This window comes from Nelumbo nucifera, chromosome 4, assembly GCF_055504915.1.
Source record: "Nelumbo nucifera cultivar China Antique chromosome 4, China Antique-T2T, whole genome shotgun sequence".
NCBI classification, from domain to species: domain Eukaryota; kingdom Viridiplantae; phylum Streptophyta; class Magnoliopsida; order Proteales; family Nelumbonaceae; genus Nelumbo; species Nelumbo nucifera.
The window spans coordinates 41,915,308-41,936,617 of NC_142652.1; the positions used below are offsets into that span (position 1 = coordinate 41,915,308).

General features: G+C 37.6%; 1 protein-coding gene, 2 long non-coding RNA genes and 1 pseudogene across 9 annotated transcripts in view; 2 read left to right on the forward strand and 2 right to left on the reverse strand.

Moving 5' to 3' along the window:
- Positions 1-2,677: 2,677 nt before the first annotated feature.
- LOC104611086 (putative disease resistance protein RGA3) lies at positions 2,678-9,283 on the reverse strand (annotated as a pseudogene).
- A 2,044-nt stretch (positions 9,284-11,327) lies between these two features.
- LOC104611036 (uncharacterized) lies at positions 11,328-16,059 on the forward strand. Its single transcript, XR_737546.3, has 3 exons — positions 11,328-11,515; positions 11,667-11,704; positions 15,633-16,059. It is a non-coding gene; the product is annotated as an uncharacterized LOC104611036 (long non-coding RNA).
- LOC109115730 (uncharacterized) lies at positions 11,711-13,897 on the forward strand. The gene is made up of 2 exons (XR_002023440.2): positions 11,711-13,117; positions 13,198-13,897. It is a non-coding gene; the product is annotated as an uncharacterized LOC109115730 (long non-coding RNA).
- An 801-nt stretch (positions 16,060-16,860) lies between the features above and the next one.
- DPB2 (DNA polymerase epsilon subunit B2) overlaps positions 16,861-21,310 on the reverse strand; it is a 32,469-nt gene continuing 28,019 nt past the window's right edge. For 3 of the 7 annotated variants that reach the window (XM_088903965.1, XM_088903963.1, XM_088903967.1), the window contains 3 exons: positions 20,858-20,972; positions 20,637-20,747; positions 16,861-17,431 (listed from right to left, as the gene is read on the reverse strand). In XM_088903965.1, the coding sequence (XP_088760091.1) occupies positions 17,291-17,431; positions 20,637-20,747; positions 20,858-20,972 (367 nt within the window). In that variant the 3' untranslated portion in view covers positions 16,861-17,290. The other 4 variants (XM_088903966.1, XR_016085742.1, XM_088903969.1 and 1 more) reach the window with 4 other exon arrangements.

The window sequence follows — 21,310 nt, forward strand, 5'->3', positions numbered from 1 at the left end:
GATTTTCTGTACCTGTGTACATAGAAAAATGATTGCATGACGGGACTGTTAAAATACACTTAGGGCTTTATACTAAGGCATAAATAAGCCTGCAACTTGGGACCCAACCCAATTTAAAGCATGGGCTGCGGTTGGTCTTGGGTAGAGGCGTACCCAAGTCCAGACTGTGATCGGTCCAACCTAATTTGAGCTCATCCGACCTCTCATGTGTACATTATTTACTTTATTATATGTGCATATATAATATGTTTTTACACAATTTAGTAATTTACCCAATTAAAAATTCGTGGACAAACACAAACAAATTTATGCTATGCGTATTATTTATATGTGCGTATATTTATTTTAACCATATACAAAGTATCAAGACAAGTTGGTCTGGCATCTTACTTCATCATGGCAGATACACAGCCTTTGGACTTGAAAACTCCTAAAAACCCGGTATCCGAGTTATTCAGCTTGTGATTTAATTTCTTGAAACCTAACGTGGAAGGAGAGCCCCCTTTGCTTGATCTCTCCACGAGCCAAGGTATTTATTTGGAGAGCAGTTCAACACTCTCCCCACCAAAGTCTGTGTTGCAAACCAGTTTGGTTCGGATCAATTTTGAATTTAATTACAAATGGATCAGGCTAGCATCAGAAACATTAATGGCAACTGGTTGGTTGGAGGAGTGGTGGGATGTAGATAGACGATTGTAGAAGCCCATTTGCTCTTACAGGATCGGTCATACTGTGGTTCCTGTGCAGACGTAACAAGGTATTCCAATAACATAACTTTGATTCACACTCATAGCTCGTGCACATGCTTACGTCTCCTCTATTTTAAGTAGCGCTCAAAGCCTCAGATAGCCACAAGAATGTCCAATCCAAGCCATGAATCTCCCTTCATCCTAGAACGTCCCCAAGTCAACACTATTAAAATCAATGTCTGACGGATTTATATGCTTTACAGCCTTGAATTGTGAATATCTTCGTACTTCTATACTTTATTTTATATGGGGAATATTCTCAATGCAATGTTGCAATAGGCTGTCTGATGGCTTACCCTTATGTCTTTTCGAGGGTTGTATCGGTTCAGACACTAATTTAGAGAGTAGCCGGGCCTTAAACCAATTCCTCTAAACTGGTTATAAAAAAAAATAAATAACACCTAAAACAAAATACCGAACTACCGATAAGGTAGGACGTATTAGCCTATGTCGATACTTTGAACCTTAGGTTTGCCCTGACCAAAGTCGATCTCCATTAGGTGTCACCATGGTAACTATATTTTCTCAGTTTCCCTATTGCAATTCCGCATTCTGATGGAGGCAGAATCCTCGGCGTTACTCTATGGCCTTCAGTTTGCTGTTGAATTATCCCCCCTTCCCCAACATATTATCATAGAAGGTGGCTCTCTGCAAAACTTCTGTTGGTGGGTTCTATCGACCCACCAAGGTGTATCAGCACAATAATTGATGATTGCAGAAGTATTATGTCGTACCTTGTTTCTTCTACCCGAGGTTCAAAGTATCGATACACCCTTGTGTTTCGGCAAGGGCATATTGGTACTTAAAATGGCACGCTTTTATAATTTTTTTTTTAAGTTTGCATTAAACAGAGGTGGTTCTCAATATGGGGCATATTGTATTGAAATTTTGAACCTTGCTCCTACCTGGCGTACTGAAAATCCAGTAGTACGTAGTCTAGCAAAGAAAGCCATTCATCTTTCCGGCATTCTCACTTGGTCTGCATGTCTGAATTTCTTGAAGAACATTCTACAATCTGATATTGCATCCCCGAGATAATGAATTAAGTGCATTTGCACTTCAAGAAAAAGAAAAAAAAAATCTGGGTTAATATGCATTGGATTTTGCAGTTATGGGTTTATAACACGGGTGTAATTGACCAATTTTGATTCCACTCAATCCATATCCATGTTCTCATGTTTGTCACTTTTACTCTCATTTACTCTCTATTTAATTGGAATTCAAATAACATACCTATTTATGTTAATTCCAAGGTTGTAAGTATTTGATATGAATGGATATATCCGATATATATCAGATTTTAGAATGATAATGTGACACGATAAAAAAATAAGTATTTGAAAAATTCCCTAGTATCAATCATTATTGGTGTGTATCAGCATGTAAGATTCATCCACCGTTGGTCTCCATTTCGCGGCTTCGTCCTTTGCGGTTATAGTACTGACAGATGATATAAAGACAACCCTTTTCACTGATTTTTCTTTGGAGCATAACTTGAAGAGTTTTAAAGTCCCTCTCATTGATGGTTTGAATATATTTGATTGAACATAGCCATCTTCGTATAATAGTCACATGATGTGGCATGTTAATGAATTTTGATGGAATCCTAACGGTAGAGAAAAAAGTAGTCAATTATCAGAACACTTTAAAATAATATATAAACAGTAAAGGTAGAATTAGTCAATTAGTTAAACCATAAAGTTAGTTTAAGAAATCTTCACTTTCTACAGAAAATCTATGACATGGAAAAGATATAGTATGGAAAGAGTTTGGTGGAGTTTTAACCAATCAAAACACATCCATGAATTTTGATAAATAATGTCTAATTGACTACCATATTTATGATTCCAGTTGATTGGTCAGAAGTTTTTCAAATATCACATCTTTTCCATTCTATTAAAATCATTTTTCGAAGAGGTTCAACTATGATATGAAAAAGATGTGATATTTGAAAAACTTTTGATCAATCAATGTGATAGCCTGTATTATTTATCAAAATTCATGGGTGGATTTTGATTGGTCAAAACTCTTTACATATCATATCTTTTTCACATGATACATTTTCCGGAGAGAGACCGAGAGAGAAACCATTTTCATCAGACTTGAAAAACCATTTCGAGTCTGGTTTCTACTACTGCTACGATGTCGGACAAATCCCCATATTGTCGATCGCCTATTCGCCTGTCCCGATTACCTGCATTCCTTGGCCGAGTAGTAGCACTCGAATACCACAACTGGGTTTGGCGCAATGCAAGTCATCAGAGCAGTTTGCAACCCCAGAATAATTAGAGCATTTCTGATCGTTATCGGAGAAGAGACCATTAGACTGGGGTTTGGCGCAATTGAGTTAGATGACGTCAGATTGGGGCTAGAGCCAACGAGCGAGCAAGCGAGCGGAGGCAGGGAGCGAACGAGGCAAAGAGTGAATGAGACAGGGGAGTGTGTACCAACACTGGTGGATGGTGGTGGACAACCGTCGCTGGTGGATAGTGGAACAGGGGAGAGCGAAAACAACAAGAGAGAGAGAGAGACTGAGCGTTGGGAGAACCCAGCATAAATTGTTTGAAGATAGCCATGGTTTCTATACCCTTTCTGCGATCTATGTGATCGATTCCATGGAAACCCAACTTCCTCGAATCGTGCCTCCACTCGCACTCCATGTTTCACCAACATCTGAACCAACTGCACTTGTCGGTCGATGGTTACGTTCTCGCCATACCCTCTCACTATAACCCTTCCTATAGATCCAACCTTTGCATTGTGACTCCCTCTAACCATGGGATTACAGTATTCATTCCTCGGCCACAGAAGGGGAAGAAACAAGGACAGAGCGGAAGTTGAACCTGAGGAACGAAATCAGGCCATATCGGTTTGAAATATGAGGTAGAGTTTGGTAGGGTTTTGTTTTCTGATAATCCATACAGGCATCTGAATCAAATTTGAAGAATAGTGAAGGATAAATTTAACATTTCATTATTTTTGCTTAACAACATAAGAGACCGATGAGACCTTCAAATGATGGGCGACGTTTTCTTTGCTTTGTAATATAATATGCTTATACGATCTTGGTCACCTTTCTTTATATTCAAGTCTTATTTGGCTAGTGGTTACCAATTTCTTTGACCCAAAATAACCAAACCCAGGAAGCAAAAACTACTTCTCAAGACTTCCGTAAACTTCTTCTGCTTGTCTGCCGGATGTTAGTGACTATGTATCTGTTGCAGTTCACTAATATATTTCTTTTATCCATTAAAAAAAAAAGTATAAAAGAAATTGTATTGATCTCAAAGGTGGCTATTCCCTAGTTCCCTAGCTCAGTACTCTTATAACAGCCTCAAGCTTCAAGCTAAACAAATTTGAATTGAGGTCATCTTGGTTGTGGAAACAGGATGCCAAACTCTCGTATTTGTTTGGCACAAAAGAATATGTTCTAGAATAGGCCAGCGAAGGTTGCAGAGGCGTCTCCAACGACAATGAGATTTGGGCTGTGTGTCACTGCTGTAAAGAGCTCGGGAAGGAGGAGAAGAGAAGATAGAGGGAGAGAGAAAATGAGAAAAGAAGGGGATTAATTATTTTTGATAAAATTATGGGGTCCAGATTGTCGATAGTAGCTTGGATTCTGTCAATTTCTAAGGCTCAGTTGAGAAAGAATACAAAAATACAAATACATACAAAATAATATAAAATACAAGGTTTTACACTACATATTTATATTTATACTCCTTCCAAACTGAATTGGATTTTAGGGACAGACGATGTGATGAGCAGCCATTAACTACACCACTTGCTTGCAATGGAACCGATGGTTTGACTGTAGAAAAGATGCACTTGAAACTACCAACGGCTTTGTTTATACATTTTCTTACCTCTAGACAATTGTACAATTATCCACCAAGTTATACCATCGGTTCATCTACCTACAAGATCCAATTAATAAATCTGCAAACTCAATATGATTATATTTAAAAATATATACATATATGTTCTTTGCTGTTTGCAAAACTAGAATATCAACAATACAGTTCTGTAACTAATCCTTTGTCAGCAGGATGAGCCGCTTTCATATCAAATGGTTCATTTTCTTTTCTTTGTTTTTTTTTTTTGATCTTCAGCTTCAATTGAGCATTTCCCCTCCAACTGGTGATCGAGTAAGTTAAATCCTCCTCACCCATATGAAACTTTAATACCTAGCCCTTGAAAGTGTTCTCTCCAGTTGGGTTGCTTCTTATTCAGTTCGGAAACATTACCAATTCTCAATTCCTTTAGTTGGGCACCGTCCAGGATCTCTGGCAGTGTGTTTAGCTTGGGGCAGAACAACATAGTCAACTTCTGGAGGCATGGCATAAGCTCTCCTCCCAACTTCAATCACTTCTTCTAAGTTGGGCATGCTACTGATGTATAGTAATTTCAACCTAGGGAAGAGCTTCCTGCTCCAACCCTCTCTCTCACCACTGCCATCATCAACTCCAAAAAATTCACAGCTCATATTTATCACATCTTCCATTCCACTAACATTCAGTTCCTCAAGAAAAGGTAGCTTCGCTATAGTAGAAGGAAGTTGTGTACATTTCATGCATCCTTGAAGCTCCAGAGATTGCAAATTGGAGGACAAAAGAAATTCAGGATCCTTCATCATCAACCAATTATTTGGAAACTTAGCACTTGGGTACCAACGTATTTCCAATCTCTCCAGATTTGGATGTGGATTGAGATTTTCAAGAACATCTTCCGTCCTCTTTTCTGTCAACCTATTCTCTCCATAGACACCATTAAAAAACAAGACTAGGCCACGGAGATGTGGTTTATTATGCAGTTCTGCCCTACTTGCCTCTTCCCCATCTGCAACATTCTTCAGGCCTTCAAATGTAAGTTCCCCTTGGAGGTATGTGAGGCCTTTTAGTTCATCAATTTTACAACCTCCTCCCTTAGCACCAGTATTAAGATCACCCACAACAAAATTACTTAATGTCCTCAAGGAGCTTAGTTTCCCAATTCCTTGAGGTAGGCAGCTTAGTTGATCAGTGCGGTCAATTTGAAGATGTCTCAGCTTCAACATTCTTCCGATTCCTTCAGGTAGTTTACAAAGATTCCAACAATGCTCAACTATCAACGTCTGCAAATTATATAGATTGGATATTGTCTCTGGCAATTCCCTCAATTCCGTCCAAGACGAATCAAGGTACCTCAAATGTATCAGTTTGTCTACTTCACGCAGTTGCAGCTCTGTAAGCCCACTTTTGCTTAAATCCAATGCCCGAAGACAAGTGAAATGTTTGAATATGTTCACAATTGATGTCGTCAAGCTGATATAATCATATTTCCCAGGATTCATTAAGACTTGGAATGTACGTAGGTTCTTCTTTGCCTTAAGAGTGGAAGTGGAAGGAAAAACTGAATCCATATTTCCACCATTTAAGATCAAAGTCAAATGGCGGGCCTTGCTTGAATTGAAGTCTTCTAGTTTAATACTAGTAGCAGAAACCACATAACAGTCATTCCTTGTGAGATACTGAGCCAAATCATGCAAGAGATCATGAATACTGTACATAGCTTTGTATTTCTCAGAGACATCTTGCAAGAAAGAGCGCATCACCAAGTTATTTAAGTATAACTCTCCTGTCATATCTGGATTACTTGTTCTTCTCCCCATGGAACTTTCATCTAGAAAACCCTGTGCCATCCATAGATTGATTAGTTTCTCTTTCTCTATTTTGTCATCCTTGGGAAAAATGGCACAATATAAGAAACATCGTTTCATATGCGAAGGCAAATCGTAATAGCTGAGCAACAGTGAGGGTAAGATCTCCTTTTCAACTTCTTGTAATTCCCATATTTCACTTTCCAATACATCTTGCCAATCTTGAATTGTTGGTTTCCTAAAGCGCAAGAGACCTCCTAAGGTTTTTGCTGAGAGAGGTACACCTTTACACTTATTTGCTATTTTCCAGCCAATTCTTTCCAAGTTCTCAGACTTCTCTCCTGGAAATGCTATGCTGCTCAACAATCTCCAACAGTCCTCGTCAGATAACTTTCCTAAATTGTAGGTGTCTGCTTTACCCATCATTTTTGCAACTTTCTCATTGCGTGTGGTGACCACAATTCGACTCTAGCACCATGATTAAGGGAAAAATGAAATGGCTCCCAATCCCTGGAGTCCTCAGTCCAAACATCATCCAACACAAGAAGAAAGTCTCTTCCTTCAATTGATTTGTTCAATTGATGGTGCAAATCTGGCCATGAAATATTGTTCTCTACTTGCTCATCCATTCCTGTAATGATCTCCTTGGCGATCCTTACCTTATCAAAAGGCTCAGATACACATACCCACACTCTCTTCTCGAAGTGGGTTTTCACCCTATCATCACTGAAGACCAGTTGAGCAAGAGTTGTCTTGCCTAGGCCCCCCATACCAACTATGGAGATGATGGGGACTTCTTCTGGTTGACTATTGTCACTCAACACCTTGCTTCGTATAATTTCTCTCTCCCTATCACGACCAAATATTTTCGATTCATCAATTTCATAGCTGGTTTCTAATCTTATTACTTCCTTCCATCTCCTTTCATCACTGTTTGTGTTACTTGCAAGGCCAAATGTATCTTTCTTAGTTGCAATCTCATTTAGTCTCTCTTTTATTGTTTCTATCCTATGACCAATGTCATGGCGCAAACCTATTTGCTTAAAACAGACGCAAGAGCAGAACAAGTTGAAGATACATACTGTTTTCTTGGCCCTCAAGTGACCGTCAACATCATCAAGCATTTGTATTTGTGATTTGAGGATTCCAGTGCTCCATTCATCCAACACATCGTCCATGTCATAGGCTACATCTTTCAGATCTTCTAGCCAAAGCTTTACCAAGTTGTCCATTACTTGCTTCTTCTCGGCATCTTTAAGCACGGCTTGGATGGTCGCCAGTGTACGAGAGAGGTTCTCAACCTCCTTCTCGACGCCCACTATCAGTCTTACTTCTTGCTCGATCTCTTGTTGGATAACAGAGGCTAATTTCTCCAAGAGAGTGGATACAAGAGCGTCAGCCATATTTGGTGATGATCAAGCCGCAGGGCAGAGGCCAAGAATGATGGGAGAAACAAAACTACGAAAGTGTTGGATGCAAGCATGCTCAAATCTTTCCATTGAGATAGACTTTACAACGTCCAAGAAATGAGGTCATTGGATTTGAAAGTCAATATACGCGTAAGTCATAACTAATTAATTTTAGGGAGAATAACTGTCAGCCCACACTCAGAATTCTTAATCAGCTGGGAGTATTTGACATTTTGAATTGTTATAGATGAATAGTGGAATTCAAAATTCTGTAGTGGAGTATAATACATTTTTTCATTATTTTTTTTGTTGATGTGGACCAGTCATCTAACCTTTCAAAGCTTCCCTAGAGAGAATGTAAAGGACAGACTTTCTCTCTGTGCTCTCAACTCTTCTTTCAGTGAGAAATGAGAATGTAAAGGATGACTAGTGCATAAATTAAGGATTAAAAAATGGTTTCGTAATAATCAAGCAATAGAAAAGCCTAATGGGCCATGAATTTCAAGACCTGCTCGGCTGCTGCTGTGTTTGAACGGCATGGCCTTTTGGCCCTTTTCATATAAAATTCATGCAACTCCCCCGTTCGCCAAGGGGCATTTACAACATGGATCGGGTTAAATCATGTTCATATACCCGTTTTTTGTTGGTTTGGGGTCTCTTAAAGATCCACGTTGCTAATGAATTAATCTGCTGGTTCCATCAAAACATGGATCTCATATGATTAATCTGCTGGACAGGATATGGATCATCCATGGGATCCAAAGCCTTTACTAACATTAGGTTCGGGTTGGAGTCACTTTGGTTCATGTTAAACCAGACTCATACCGGCCCATACGTTGACACCCAACACATGTATTTGATGTAATTTTAAACTGGTCTAAGAACCAGGTATCTTGAGACTATTTTGGCTGTCGATTCATTCCCTACCTATCTGGTGATGATCAGTTTGTTTGTTGTTTGCAGTACAAAATTCATTTCCATTGTATGGGAGTGGAGGTTTTTTTATTCACGAACCTGGAAAAGACTTGCATTAATAACTGGAAGCACCATCAAGACTTGCATATTGTATCAGGGCCTCGTTACCATTCTTGATCTTGATCGTCTCTCTTTTTTTTCAGCCCTCTATTTCTTCATGTTTTCTTCCTAGTAATGGCGACTGCAGATGCAAATTCGTCATCTTCATACTTTCTTCATCCATCAGATAACCCTGTTGTGATGCTTGTGTCTTGCCCATTCAATGGCGAAAATTTCATAACCTGGCAACGAGCAATGAGAAATTCTCCCAGAGCCTAAAAACAAATATTGTTTTGTTGATGGAACTTTGGTAGTCTCTTGGCTATTCAACTCTCTGGCCAAAGAACTCCATGGAAGCCTTGTATTTATAGATACCGTTGATGAAATATGGAGAGAATTGGAAGAGCGATTCTCTCAAGCAAATGTGCCGCAAATACACCAACTCAAGCGGGATTTGGCACTCCTCCAACCAAGAAAACCCGTCGATCAAAATTTATTTCACAAGATTCAAATAATATATATATCAAAATATATTTAAAATATTATGTGTAATTTATTTTTTTATTTATTTTAAGTAAATTTATTTTTTAAGAAAAATACTGTTATCTAAAAAAATAATAGGGATTCAGGTTCCCACGGGAAACTCATCCTTGTGGGGGATCGGGGATGGATGACAAATTTTATCACTAGTGGGGATCAGAGATGGAGATGAGAGTTAATTTTAGAATCAGGGTCGGGGATGGAGAATATGATCCCCACCCTGTTGTCATTCCTAGTGGTTGTAGCGGAATCCTACCTACATTTGGGTTAGAAGTGGGTTGTTCAAAATTTCAAAGATATGGTGAGAAGTGGGAATCTCCAATTCTCAATCCATTCCTAAAATACAATAAAAAATGCTACAACAGTTATCCATAACCCCACCAACACGTCTCTTTTGAGCTTAGATGAATTCGTCGACCACCGGTGATCAATTATGCGTGGCATCCGACGGTTGGGACCGTCATACCATCCGTGTTGATGGAGATGCTGGTGGTCGACTATCAAGCAAACATGGGGAAGGTTTTTTTTTATCTTATACTAAATAGCAGCCCACCGACACGTCTCTTTTGAGCATAGATGAGATCATCGACCATCGGGCAAATCAATTACGTTTGGCTGTTCGACCTCCTTGGGTGCCTAACCTTGGCACTCCTAAACCAATATTCCTTGCGGGGCGGCCCTGGTTAATGGCTAGCATGGCTACCAGGGTTCCTCATAGATGCATACATGCTCATGGGGAATAGTGCATGGATCGGCACTACGTTACCGACACTCAAGGGAGGCTTGGCATGCGAGCCTGGCTCAAGTATGACCATTCACCACGCCAGCCCCTTGCCTAAACTGAATGAGCTATCACGTTGCCCATAGTACACGGGTGTGTTCCGGCCCAGCGGTTGCCTATCAACATGGCACACAGGTGCCCATCATCATCGACATACAGGAGTCCCTTCACATTGGCGCCAAGTCGCCTCACATCATGGCCTTCCCCCTTTAGCACGTAAGCGACATCTCCCATGGACCAGCTAAAGTCAGCCGAGTGCCCCGGCCATGCGACTTGAGATCATGATCCAATGTTACTAACTTTGGTGGAGCCATCTCATCAAGCAACTCCTAACCTCGCATCACACAAAAGCTTATCCCAACTTGTCTTGACCTGGACGCCGCACGAGCTTCTTCCTCCGGTGTAGAACTACCCCGTGACAGGTGGCCAAGACCGTTATACTATCGAAGTGGATGAAGCTTCCGGTGGTCTAAGTTTCAGGCAAATAGGGGATTTATTTTTCTTTACACGCAACCACCAACTATTTAAATAATCTCTAATGACATAAACAATCGCCGGAGATCATTTATGTTAGTCCGTCAGTGACCAAGGTCATACAAGGTTGTTTATGGCACCAGTGGTCGAGTGTCGCACTTAGCGGTGGTTGAGTGGTGGTCGAGTTTCGCAATGACAATTGTCTAAGAAGACAACAGTGCAACTTTGAATAGTGGGCCCCATATTATCGTAAGTTAACAAAATTACAATTTGTACCTTCTCAAAGATAAATGTAATTAAACCTTAATTAAATAATCAATTTTTATAAACTGTAATTAATAATCATAATAATATCATTAATGTTTATTCAAAGTGGGCCCATAATAATTACTGAATACACTAATTAAACCTTAAATAAGAATGAATATTTATTAATAGTAATTAAAAATGTTAAGCCAAATCATCAATGTTTATTTATAAATGCAAAATATGAATTAACAAATCTACTATATAATAATTATACTCATTGGAAAAAATATTTTAAGTAAATATTTAAATAATTACACATTTAGTTAATACTATTACTATATAAAATTTAAATTAAATATTAAAATAAATTAATAATAGTAATAATAAGAATAATAAGAATGGTTAAATTAAAGTAATAAACGGTTCAAGTTGAATTTAATGACCATATAGTTTTATGGGTTGGACATATAATGGTGTATTTGGTTTACGAGAAACGGATGGGATGGGAAAATTTTGTCAAAAGCCCTCTCACAAACATTGTCGCCTCCCTTTTTTATACCATTTTTCTCCTGTTCCATTTGATGGGTGGCTGTTGAAATCTCACCGCTGGCTCCATCCATCCTTGGTCATCTAAATCTCACTGTCGGCATTCTCGGCGAAGGTAGGCTTAGATCTAGCATGATTGAACCATATCTAGCTTCTAACTGGATAGTCATTTGAGTTTATTCGCACGATCTCCAGATCTGGATTCTGGAATATGGTTGTTCTAGATCTGAGATTTTGTGTTGTTCTTTGTTGTTTTTTTCCTTTAGGTAATCACAAACAACAAAGCATTAGATTTCAACTTCAGGTAATAGGTCATATCAAATCTAATATTTCTTTCACTACCCTGTTTTTTTTTAGATTTTTTTCTTTGAACTTGGTAACTTAATCAGTTTATATTATGTTGATCTCGGAATCTTCATGCTGAAATCAAACATATATGAGTTTATTATGGATTGTATGGATTGACTATTCTTGTTCTAATTTCTTATGGGGATTGATTATTTTCTAGAGGATTTACCACTTATGTTTACCACTTATGGGGATTGATTATGGATTGACTATTCTTTCTTTAGTGCTGCTGTTAATAGTTGTGGGTATTGGTTCAAGCCTAATACAAGTTATTTTCAAGCATTCATCTTGCTTGAATGCTGTATGTTTATAAAAGGAATCGTAGGTTCAAGTCTAATTCAAGTTGGGTTTCAAGATCCTAATGTGGCTGGATCTAATTCAATTACAGCCCTACCCTTTGGTTAATTAAGTGCACCTAGCATTTCTTTGAAATAAACACATCATCTTTCTGTTTAAGCCAAATCATTTGAAATAAATAAATCATTTCCTAGTTCATGCATCCTATATCAATAAATAGTTGTTTATCTTTCTTCCCCTTTATTATATCATCCATTTTTTATATTCTTATAGATGGATAATGAAACGTTGACTGCAATCGTTGGAGCTGCAACTAGTGGAGTTGTAGTTGCATTGACCATTGTTCAAGAGTGGTTAGACTATATTGATAGGGAATCTTCCGTTAACCAAGACTTGTAACAACAAGATCTACTAGATCTGTTGTATAGGGGGAGACATATTGATTGCTACTATCAATTAAAAATGGGTAAAGAAGCCTTCTACAAGCTTTGCAAAATTTTATGGGAGAACGGACGACTCCACAAAACATTGAGGACTAGTGTAGAAGAACAAGTTGATAGATTCTTGAATACTTTAGCACATAATGTTAGGAATAGGACTATGGGATTTCACTTTAGTAGATCGGGTGAGATAGTTAGTCGCCATTTCAACTTGGTGTTAAATGCGGTTCTCAATTTAGAAGATAAATACCTGGTTCAGCCAAGTGGCACAGACACACCACCTAAGATTAGAAACCAACAAGACTTTTGGCTATATTTTAAGGTCATTGTGGTGTTAATTTGTAAGATATCTAAATTTAGGTGATGAATCATATAATAAATACAAACGGTATGACTTGCTTGGTAGGATTGTTTTAGGACAATTGACAGGACACATATACCTGTAAAAGGTCCACTGTCAAATGTAGCTACATTCCGTGGTCGGAAGTCCTAACCCACACAAAATATTCTTGTTGCATGTTCATTTAACTTGCTTTTCACATATGTTTTACCTTGATGGGAGCGAGTTGCATCAAATTCCCACATGCTAAATAGTGCATTGACAAGGGAACACAAACTACAAGTCCCAAAAGGTACTACTACATATCCATGGGGTCAATTCAAATGCAAATGTGGAAATTGGTATCTAACCACTTTCTTGTATTTTACACAGGTAAATATTACCTGGTAGATACGAGTTTTGCTCTCAAGGTTGGGTTCTTAGCCCCATATCGAAGCACAAGATACCATTTGAAGGAATGGGGTTTGCATCAACCTAAGAACCCCAAAGAGTTGTTTAACCTCCATCATGCCTCACTTCGAAATGCAGTTGAGCAGATTTTTGGGGTCCTTAAGAAACGTTTTCCACTCCTAATTTCCGAGCAACACTACCCATTCAAAACATAAGTCAATATTGTGTCTGCATTGTGCATATTACATAATCATGTAATGGGAGTGGACCCATATGATCAAATCATGTCTCAGTATGATCGTGAGGTAACTGAAGGTGTGGATGTTGATGTAGATGACGGGGCAGAGCCAGATGATGTGTTTGATGACACTCATGTGTCTCATCCATCTCAACGCATTGGCAGAAATGAGTCTGTGAGAGAAGGACACCGTCTTAGAGATAAGATAGCTAACCAAATGTGGGCAGACTACCAAGTGACTCGATCGAGACACCGTCATTAAACATCCTTTTTTTTTTTACCTTCACATGTACTTTGTTTGACTTCATTATGCAGATGTAATCTTGGTTAAAGTGCTACTATCTATGGTTGTTTGCTTGACTTGGGTGTTTTATAAACCTTTGTGGTATTAACTTTAACATGGGTGGTGTTGTTTGATTTCGAATGAAAGACCTTGATTTATATGTATGGTTGAATGTCTCAAATGTTACTATGCTTTGATTGAATTGTCAGATATGTTGATTGTTTGGTGTGAATCAGATATGGGTACTTGAGATATTGTTGAATGTCTCAGATATGTTGATTGTATTAGATGTATAACTTGAGATGTTGATTGTTTGGTGCGAATCAAATATGGATACACGGTCCAGTGAAACTGATGGAAGAATGAGTAAGTCTAACATGAGCTGGACTGCTGAGATAGACAATACACTGATTGACACTCAAGTAGAGCAGGCTACACTTGGCTATAAAGTTGATAAAAGTTTTAAAGCCCCGGCATGCAATGCGGATACAAAGTCGATTAGTGATAAGTTTGGAGTGGAATGCAATCACAATCACATTAGAAATAGAATGAAGACAATAAAGAAGACTTTCACTACCATTTCAAAAATTATCAATTCAAGTGGATTTTCGCGGAATGACTTAGCCAAGACAATTGATGTAGAACCCCGTGTTTGGGCAAAGTATATCTAGGTAAACTTTAATATGGTATGTAAGCTTATTTTTAAAATATGTAAGATAGATACAACCTTATTAGATTGATCTATAATGAATGAACAGGGGCACCCAAAGGCTAAGCAATTTAGGAGGAAGTCCATCCCCAACTATGACTAGTTTGCCATAGTGTGTGGGAATGATCAAGTTACTAGATCTGCAACATTCACTGCTAGAGAAATGAATAGGCATGAGGCAATGCCCATGAATGAAACAAGTATGCCAACGATGCAGGAACCAGTGTTTGATGAGGCTGATGAGGGTGACAATGTTGGTTATTCCAACCTTCAAGCCAAGACACCAGAGGAGGGTAGTTTAGTTGAGAGGAAGGGGTTAGGGAAGAGGAAGTCATACGTAGTTGCAGTTGCTGAGGAGGTCCACGAGACCACAGTAAGCATTAAGACACTAGCATTTGCTATTGAAAAGGGGATTGGGTTGTTGAGGAAGGAAAAGATTTACGATGATGTACTTAGTTTGGGGGATCATAACCCCACCTTTGTCATAAAAGCAATCACTACTTGTCAGAATCTGAAAACCGGGCAATAGCATTTTATGTATTGGCTCCGGGGTTGAGGAAGGCCTGGTTAGACATGAAGTTGGGCTTGAGTGACTAAACTTAAAATTTGCCATAACTAAACATGTATTTTGGAAACATTGTTCAGCTTAAACTTGACATGATTGAGCCTTTTTTTTTTTTAATTTTGAAACACTATTGAACTGAACCTTTGTTTGATGGAGTAATCTTAATGTTTTGGGAGTTGAATCATTGAAAATTTTTGATGATGAAAAACATGATCAATATTTGTTTATCTTAAAACGCTTGATTTGAACTGGTGTTGAATTGTGTGGCTAGCAGGTTAAAATCTAATTTTATGGGATCCAATAGCTCTTGTGCATGGATGAGAGAATGATTAATTGGATGGCTGAATTTAAACAGGTTTCCTTGATCTATTATGATATGTTATGTAGACAGGTTGGCAGGTGTTCATCTATTAGATCTTGAATGAATGATTTATAGGTTATAATTCGTTCTAAGAATGAATTTCTTGCATGAATGAATAGGTTTTGAATAGGTGAATAGGTGTTTAGTTTGCTTATTAACTAGTTAAATCCAAGTGCATTGACAAGCTTTAAATGGTTTTGAACAAGTTTTAATACTGATGAATGTGTTAAGTGGTTTCTTACACTAAATGGATTTAAACAGGTATTAATGGCCAAATATTATGTTGTCTTCAAAGGTTGTTGCCCTGGAGTGTACTTTAAATGGGCAGAGTGCACCGCACAGGTACACCGATTTAGCAAAGCAATTTATTGCTCATACACTACATATGAAGAAGCTATACACCAATTCTGTATGTATCAAAGCAAAGTTTCCACACCAAATAGTCTACATCAACTTAAATCCAAGGAAGGATGCTCTTCCACACAAGATAATGCTTCAAACAACAAATCAATGGAAAAAACTAGGCTAGAATGGTTCATTATTAGTTTTCTTGCGATCAGCTTAGTAGCTATGATTATCTTATATTATATGAAATGAGAACCAATATGTAATGCAAGCAAGTATTGTACACAATATGGAACATGATAGTTATCATTTTGTCAAATGTGATTGCAATATCTTATATGCACCTCATTGTTGTCACATGGCAAATTTAATCGACCATGCAATGTTATTGAAGAAGGTGAGAAAGGATGACAAACTTGGTTTAATGTGTTTCCTGCTAAATTTCTTAGAAAGCAAACACAGGAAAATGAATTTCGATCATAATGTTTCTTGGGAAACAAACACCAGATGCAACAATGGGAAAAAAATATATTCCTTTCTTGGCAACCAAATAGACCATAAGGGTCAATTTATGTGGACCCATAGACTTAAAAAAAAGCAGTTTATAAACAGTAATAATAAATGTTAAAAGAAATATATATATATATATACGGTCATTTCCAAAAGAATCCGTTAAACCATGGTTTACACTTTACATTAACACGTCTTATGATAACATACCTTATTATGGTCCTTCAAGACTTGGATTTAATTTTATTATATATTTTTTCGGATGTTTTCCTTACCTATCCATGCAAATCTTAGGCCCCGTTTGGTTTGCAAGAATGGGGGCCTAGAATCAGAATTAAAATGGGTTATTCTGATTCCAACTGTTTGGTTGGACAGAATTGGAATTCCATCTCATTCCTGCTGGAATGGCATTCCCCCATTTAAGGGAATGGTCATTCCCTGCCCCTGCCTTGGGAATGAAATATGATTCCTATTGATTCTGATTTCCATTCTAATTCCTGTCTGAACCAAACAGACTATAGGAATAGACCATTCAGATTCCAATTCCGATTCTAATTACGACTGCAAACCAAACAGACTAAACACACATCTTAAATTTGCCTTTTCAGATAATCTTGCCTGCCACATCCTTAAATTAACAAATTTGTTTATATAACCAACATTAATTGGAAAAGAAAAGATTATCACACAAAGTTGGGCTCTCCAGATTGCGAAGGAGCGCGTGCAATTTTAGTGCATTTTATTTTTTGCTAATAATTGGCAACATTAAAACCATGGAAAAAAGTTCAAGTTAAAATTATATAAATACAGTATAGTAGTAAGTTGATTGCCCTCGTGCTGTGCATCCTTTCCAACATCCTCAGATCTGCAATTATGTGGATGTGCTCTTTCAAGCTCTCCATACAAGTGGATGGACCTACGTCTCCAAATCCAAAACTAGAGACGGTCTCAGTTTATCTGCCAGGATCAGTCACTAGAGCCTCAGAACTCAGAAGAGTCAGGTAAGCTGGGATTCCATCTACACGTGCTTAATCCTTCAAGTAAACAGGAAGAGGAATGCAGACTCACAAGGCTGACAGCTCAACTTCCTGAGTGCATGGACGATATGCTATGAAAGTACTATCATTGGAGAAAGAACCAGGGTTGAAGCATGTAATTCCTGTATATTTGAATGCTTTCTGCTCACTTCTGTCACCTAATACAATCTGCACAAAAAATCTAGCAATAAATCTTGAAGTTCAAACATATATATTAAGACCTGTTCATGGACCATGCTCAACCTTAGCTTTTGCCAAAATTTGAACTGACTAGCCCAAAACAGTGTAAAACCGAGCCCAAATCCTGGCTTGTGTGTGTTGATAAATAGAAGAAAACAAGGCTGCACAAAATGGGTACTAGCCCTTCCCCAAAAATCACAAAAGCAAATACAACTGAAAATCAATTCAACCTCTCATAATCAACACTACTACCCCTATGCCCTGCATTGGAGAGCCAGTCAGAAGCAGCAGCATAGGATTCTCTAAAAAGGCGAGAAAAGCAAATATTTAGCCCATCTCTATAACTAATAACACAGCCTCCTGAGCACAAGGTGTAAGTGAGTGTTGTACAGAATTTTTTATATGTTTTCATTCTCTGTATTATGTTACATGATAAAATGGTTACCCCGCTTTTACAAATAGCATTTTAATTATAAAAAATGGCTTAAATACAAAAGCATAAGAGATGTAAGTAACTTGTATAAAGCACAATAGACCATATGCCCCATAAGCCTCTAGGAAGCAGCCAGGAAGCAATCACCACTATGCTGGAGGTGTATGCCTCAAGGGTCTGCATTCTTCTAGGCTGTGCCTCCAGGCATTTTCTTAGCACCTCGCCTAGATACATGCCTCCAGCACTTTTTAAAACACTGATAACATCTTCAAATCTGGATATAAAACTCAGGTCTTAGCCAAGTCAAGCAAACTTGTCCCAGATCATGTTGAGAAAATATGGATGGCACCAAGGAGGGACAAGATGAATACAATGCTGCAACTCCAAATAAGAGTAAGTCATTGATGAAAGATAAAATCTTAAGTTTAATTCTCTACTTCAAAACATTTAATCGGGTAAGATATGCTGCCTCAGGTTTTCCAGCATCACCTTTAGAATCAACAAGGAGTGAGAAGACTCATTTTCCTGTTGATACAATTTCATTAAATTTTAAACTTTTCTATAAGGTTGCAATTGAATTGAGCTCTAATCGAATAGTTCGGGCTCAAATTTGATTAGGCAAGATTCAAGTTTGATTCTAATCAAGCTCAAATCGAGTTCAAACCTAGGGGTAAGCTTGAACTCATCCAATAAAAGGTTTGGCACGAAAGCTCGTGAGCGTGGCTCGATTAGCATACATACATACATACATAAGAATATACTGTATATTCTATATAAAAATATATTTTTATATTCTATATAATATAAAAATATACTGTACATTATAAAAAAATATCATATATATAAAATATACAAATATATTTATTTTTGAGCTTTCAAGCCGAACTCGGGCTCATTGAATACTTAACCAAGCTCAAGCCGGAAAATATAGTTCGAATCGAATTCAAGCTCAAAACTCCAACCTAGTAGTATTTTAGTCAAGCTGAGCCGAGACATGCCAAAGTTCAGTTCAACTTGATTGCACCCCTACTTTTCTATATCTACAGAAAATTGGGTTGCTTAGTAGTTAATGTTTGTCTGCGTCAGGGGTTGCAAAGGTGAACAGCTTACAAACATTGCTTAAAATGAGGAACAATTAGCATCACAGTGATTTGATGATGACATATGGGCTTCCAATTAGTTAGGTGCTTGGGTTATTATTTGTTTCTTTATTACACCTTTCATTCTTATTGAGATATTGGGCCTTCATTTTTAATTTGTTATTGCTGCCACCCTATCAGGTGTATCTATGTCATATTTCCTTGTATTTTAACAGTAAATATATAAGATGGTGAGTCAGCATAGAGGCTTCCATGATTCTTTCTCCTCTTCCTCTCTTCTCTTCTCTTTTCTGTTCTATATTTACTATTTATTCCCTGGTTATTGCTGCTTTTAAATCAGATTATTGAAGTTTGTTGCTGGTTTGTTTGACAAATGCATAGTTTCCAAGGTGCCAAGGCGAGTCTAGGTAACAGGGGGGCACCTTGTCACCTAATTACCTAAGTGATGGATTTTTTCAAGTGAAAAACATATATCCTATGGTAGTTCCCTAGGTTCCATAACCATATATCCTTAGTAACTATCTATAATTTTCATAAGAAAAGTATAAACTTCATGTTAATGTATTAAAAAAAAACATATTCACGAGAAGAAAAGAAAATTCAAAAAATATAGGGGCTGAACCCTTATTTTTTATAGGAAAAGAAGAAAAGAAAAGGAGGAAGAAGATGTAGACCAAATTTTAAGATAATCCTTACTGGTTCAGGCTTTGAAGTCTTTGAGTGTGTGTGTGTGTGGTTACACAAGTAATTACACCCCCAGAATAAAGTTGGTAAGTTATCCAATCAGTGTGATACATAGATGGGCTTTTGCACCAGTTTCTATGGTGTAAAGGTCCTTGAAGTTTTCTAATTCATTAAACTAAGATCTTCAAAATGCTTTGAAATATCAAGCAGAAAAAGAATGCCAAAGTTATCTTAAGATTCTTTCAGACTAAATAGGAGACAGTTCAGATTGTTCCAACCATATGGTCAAGTTAGTATTTGACCTATAACATATCCTACCTATGACCATCATATACAGTGAGCTTGCATGCTCATATAGTGAGCTTTCAATAATTCCACTTCTCAAGAAAACACAACTTGCCTAATTTGAGAAGCCAAATGGTCAACAGTGTGCTTACTGTCAGGCAATTGGCCCAGACTATGCCAAGGCATCCAGGTGATTCTAGGAGACGGTGAGAACCTAGACATTTATAGGCAATAAATTAGTTTCCTAATTTTACATGCCATCCAGCATGCATATAAATTGAAAAAATAGAAATGCTCTTCACAATAACATTAATTTTCCTCTCAAAATATGGTAACCCATTATTTGTAAATAAAATAGCATTTTAAATCAATTAACTTTAATTTTTCAAACACAACAAAACAGTATTTAATAGAGAAATTTGTCATATGATATATGACATAATGTATTAGTGCACATAGTGATAATGTTACAATAAGGCATCCACTTTATTATTTTTGTTACCTAGGCAAGTTGCTAGTTGCCTAGACAGGGGCCTTTTTTATATAAGCCATGATGACATTCAATCAAGGTACCCAAGCAAGGGTTGCTTGTTACCTAGGAAATGCCTAAACAGAAACCTATGCAACACCTTGACAACTATGTTTCAAACAATTCTAAACATAACAAATGATATGTGGGTGTAGAAGTTACCGTATGTGGAGTAGGATACAAGCGGAGGCAGTGGTCATAGTTCCAAATAATGGGTTGCACAGTTAGGGGAAGGGGACAGAGATGACTTTGATGAGTAATGGTAGCAACAAGCTGCAAATGAATTCAAAAGGCTCATTAGCTAAAAACCATCTTCTAAAATCCATAAAACCAATTTTCAGGAAAAGAATAATAAAAGCTGACATCAGAAAGTTAATTCTTACATGCTCGAAAGGATCACTGGTTTCTTCTGTTGAGGGTGGAATCAAACAGGCACGCCGCATTCTATAAAGCAAATCTTGGCGGAAAAATACAATTTCTTGGGTATAAAACTTGATTCTGATTTACAACATGAAAATTTGAAACCATGTTATATTATATACAGCATTGTTGTCAGCAATATGTATGTTAAAATAATTTAGTTGTTGGTGTTAGGGTCTGTTTGGCTAGTTAAAGTGTTTTTTTATTTCGTTTTTTACTTCTGTTATGTCTGTTATTGTACTCAGGGGCACAAGGGTCTTTTCCCTTGTTATTTCTGTCGCCCTATATATATTATAATAAAGGCTGGCGCTGCCAGCACTGTTACATTGCAAATTCCTTCTCTTCTCCCTTCTCTCTTCTCTCCTCTCTTCTCTCTTCTCTCTTCTCTCTTCTCTCTTCTTCTTCTCTTCTCTTCT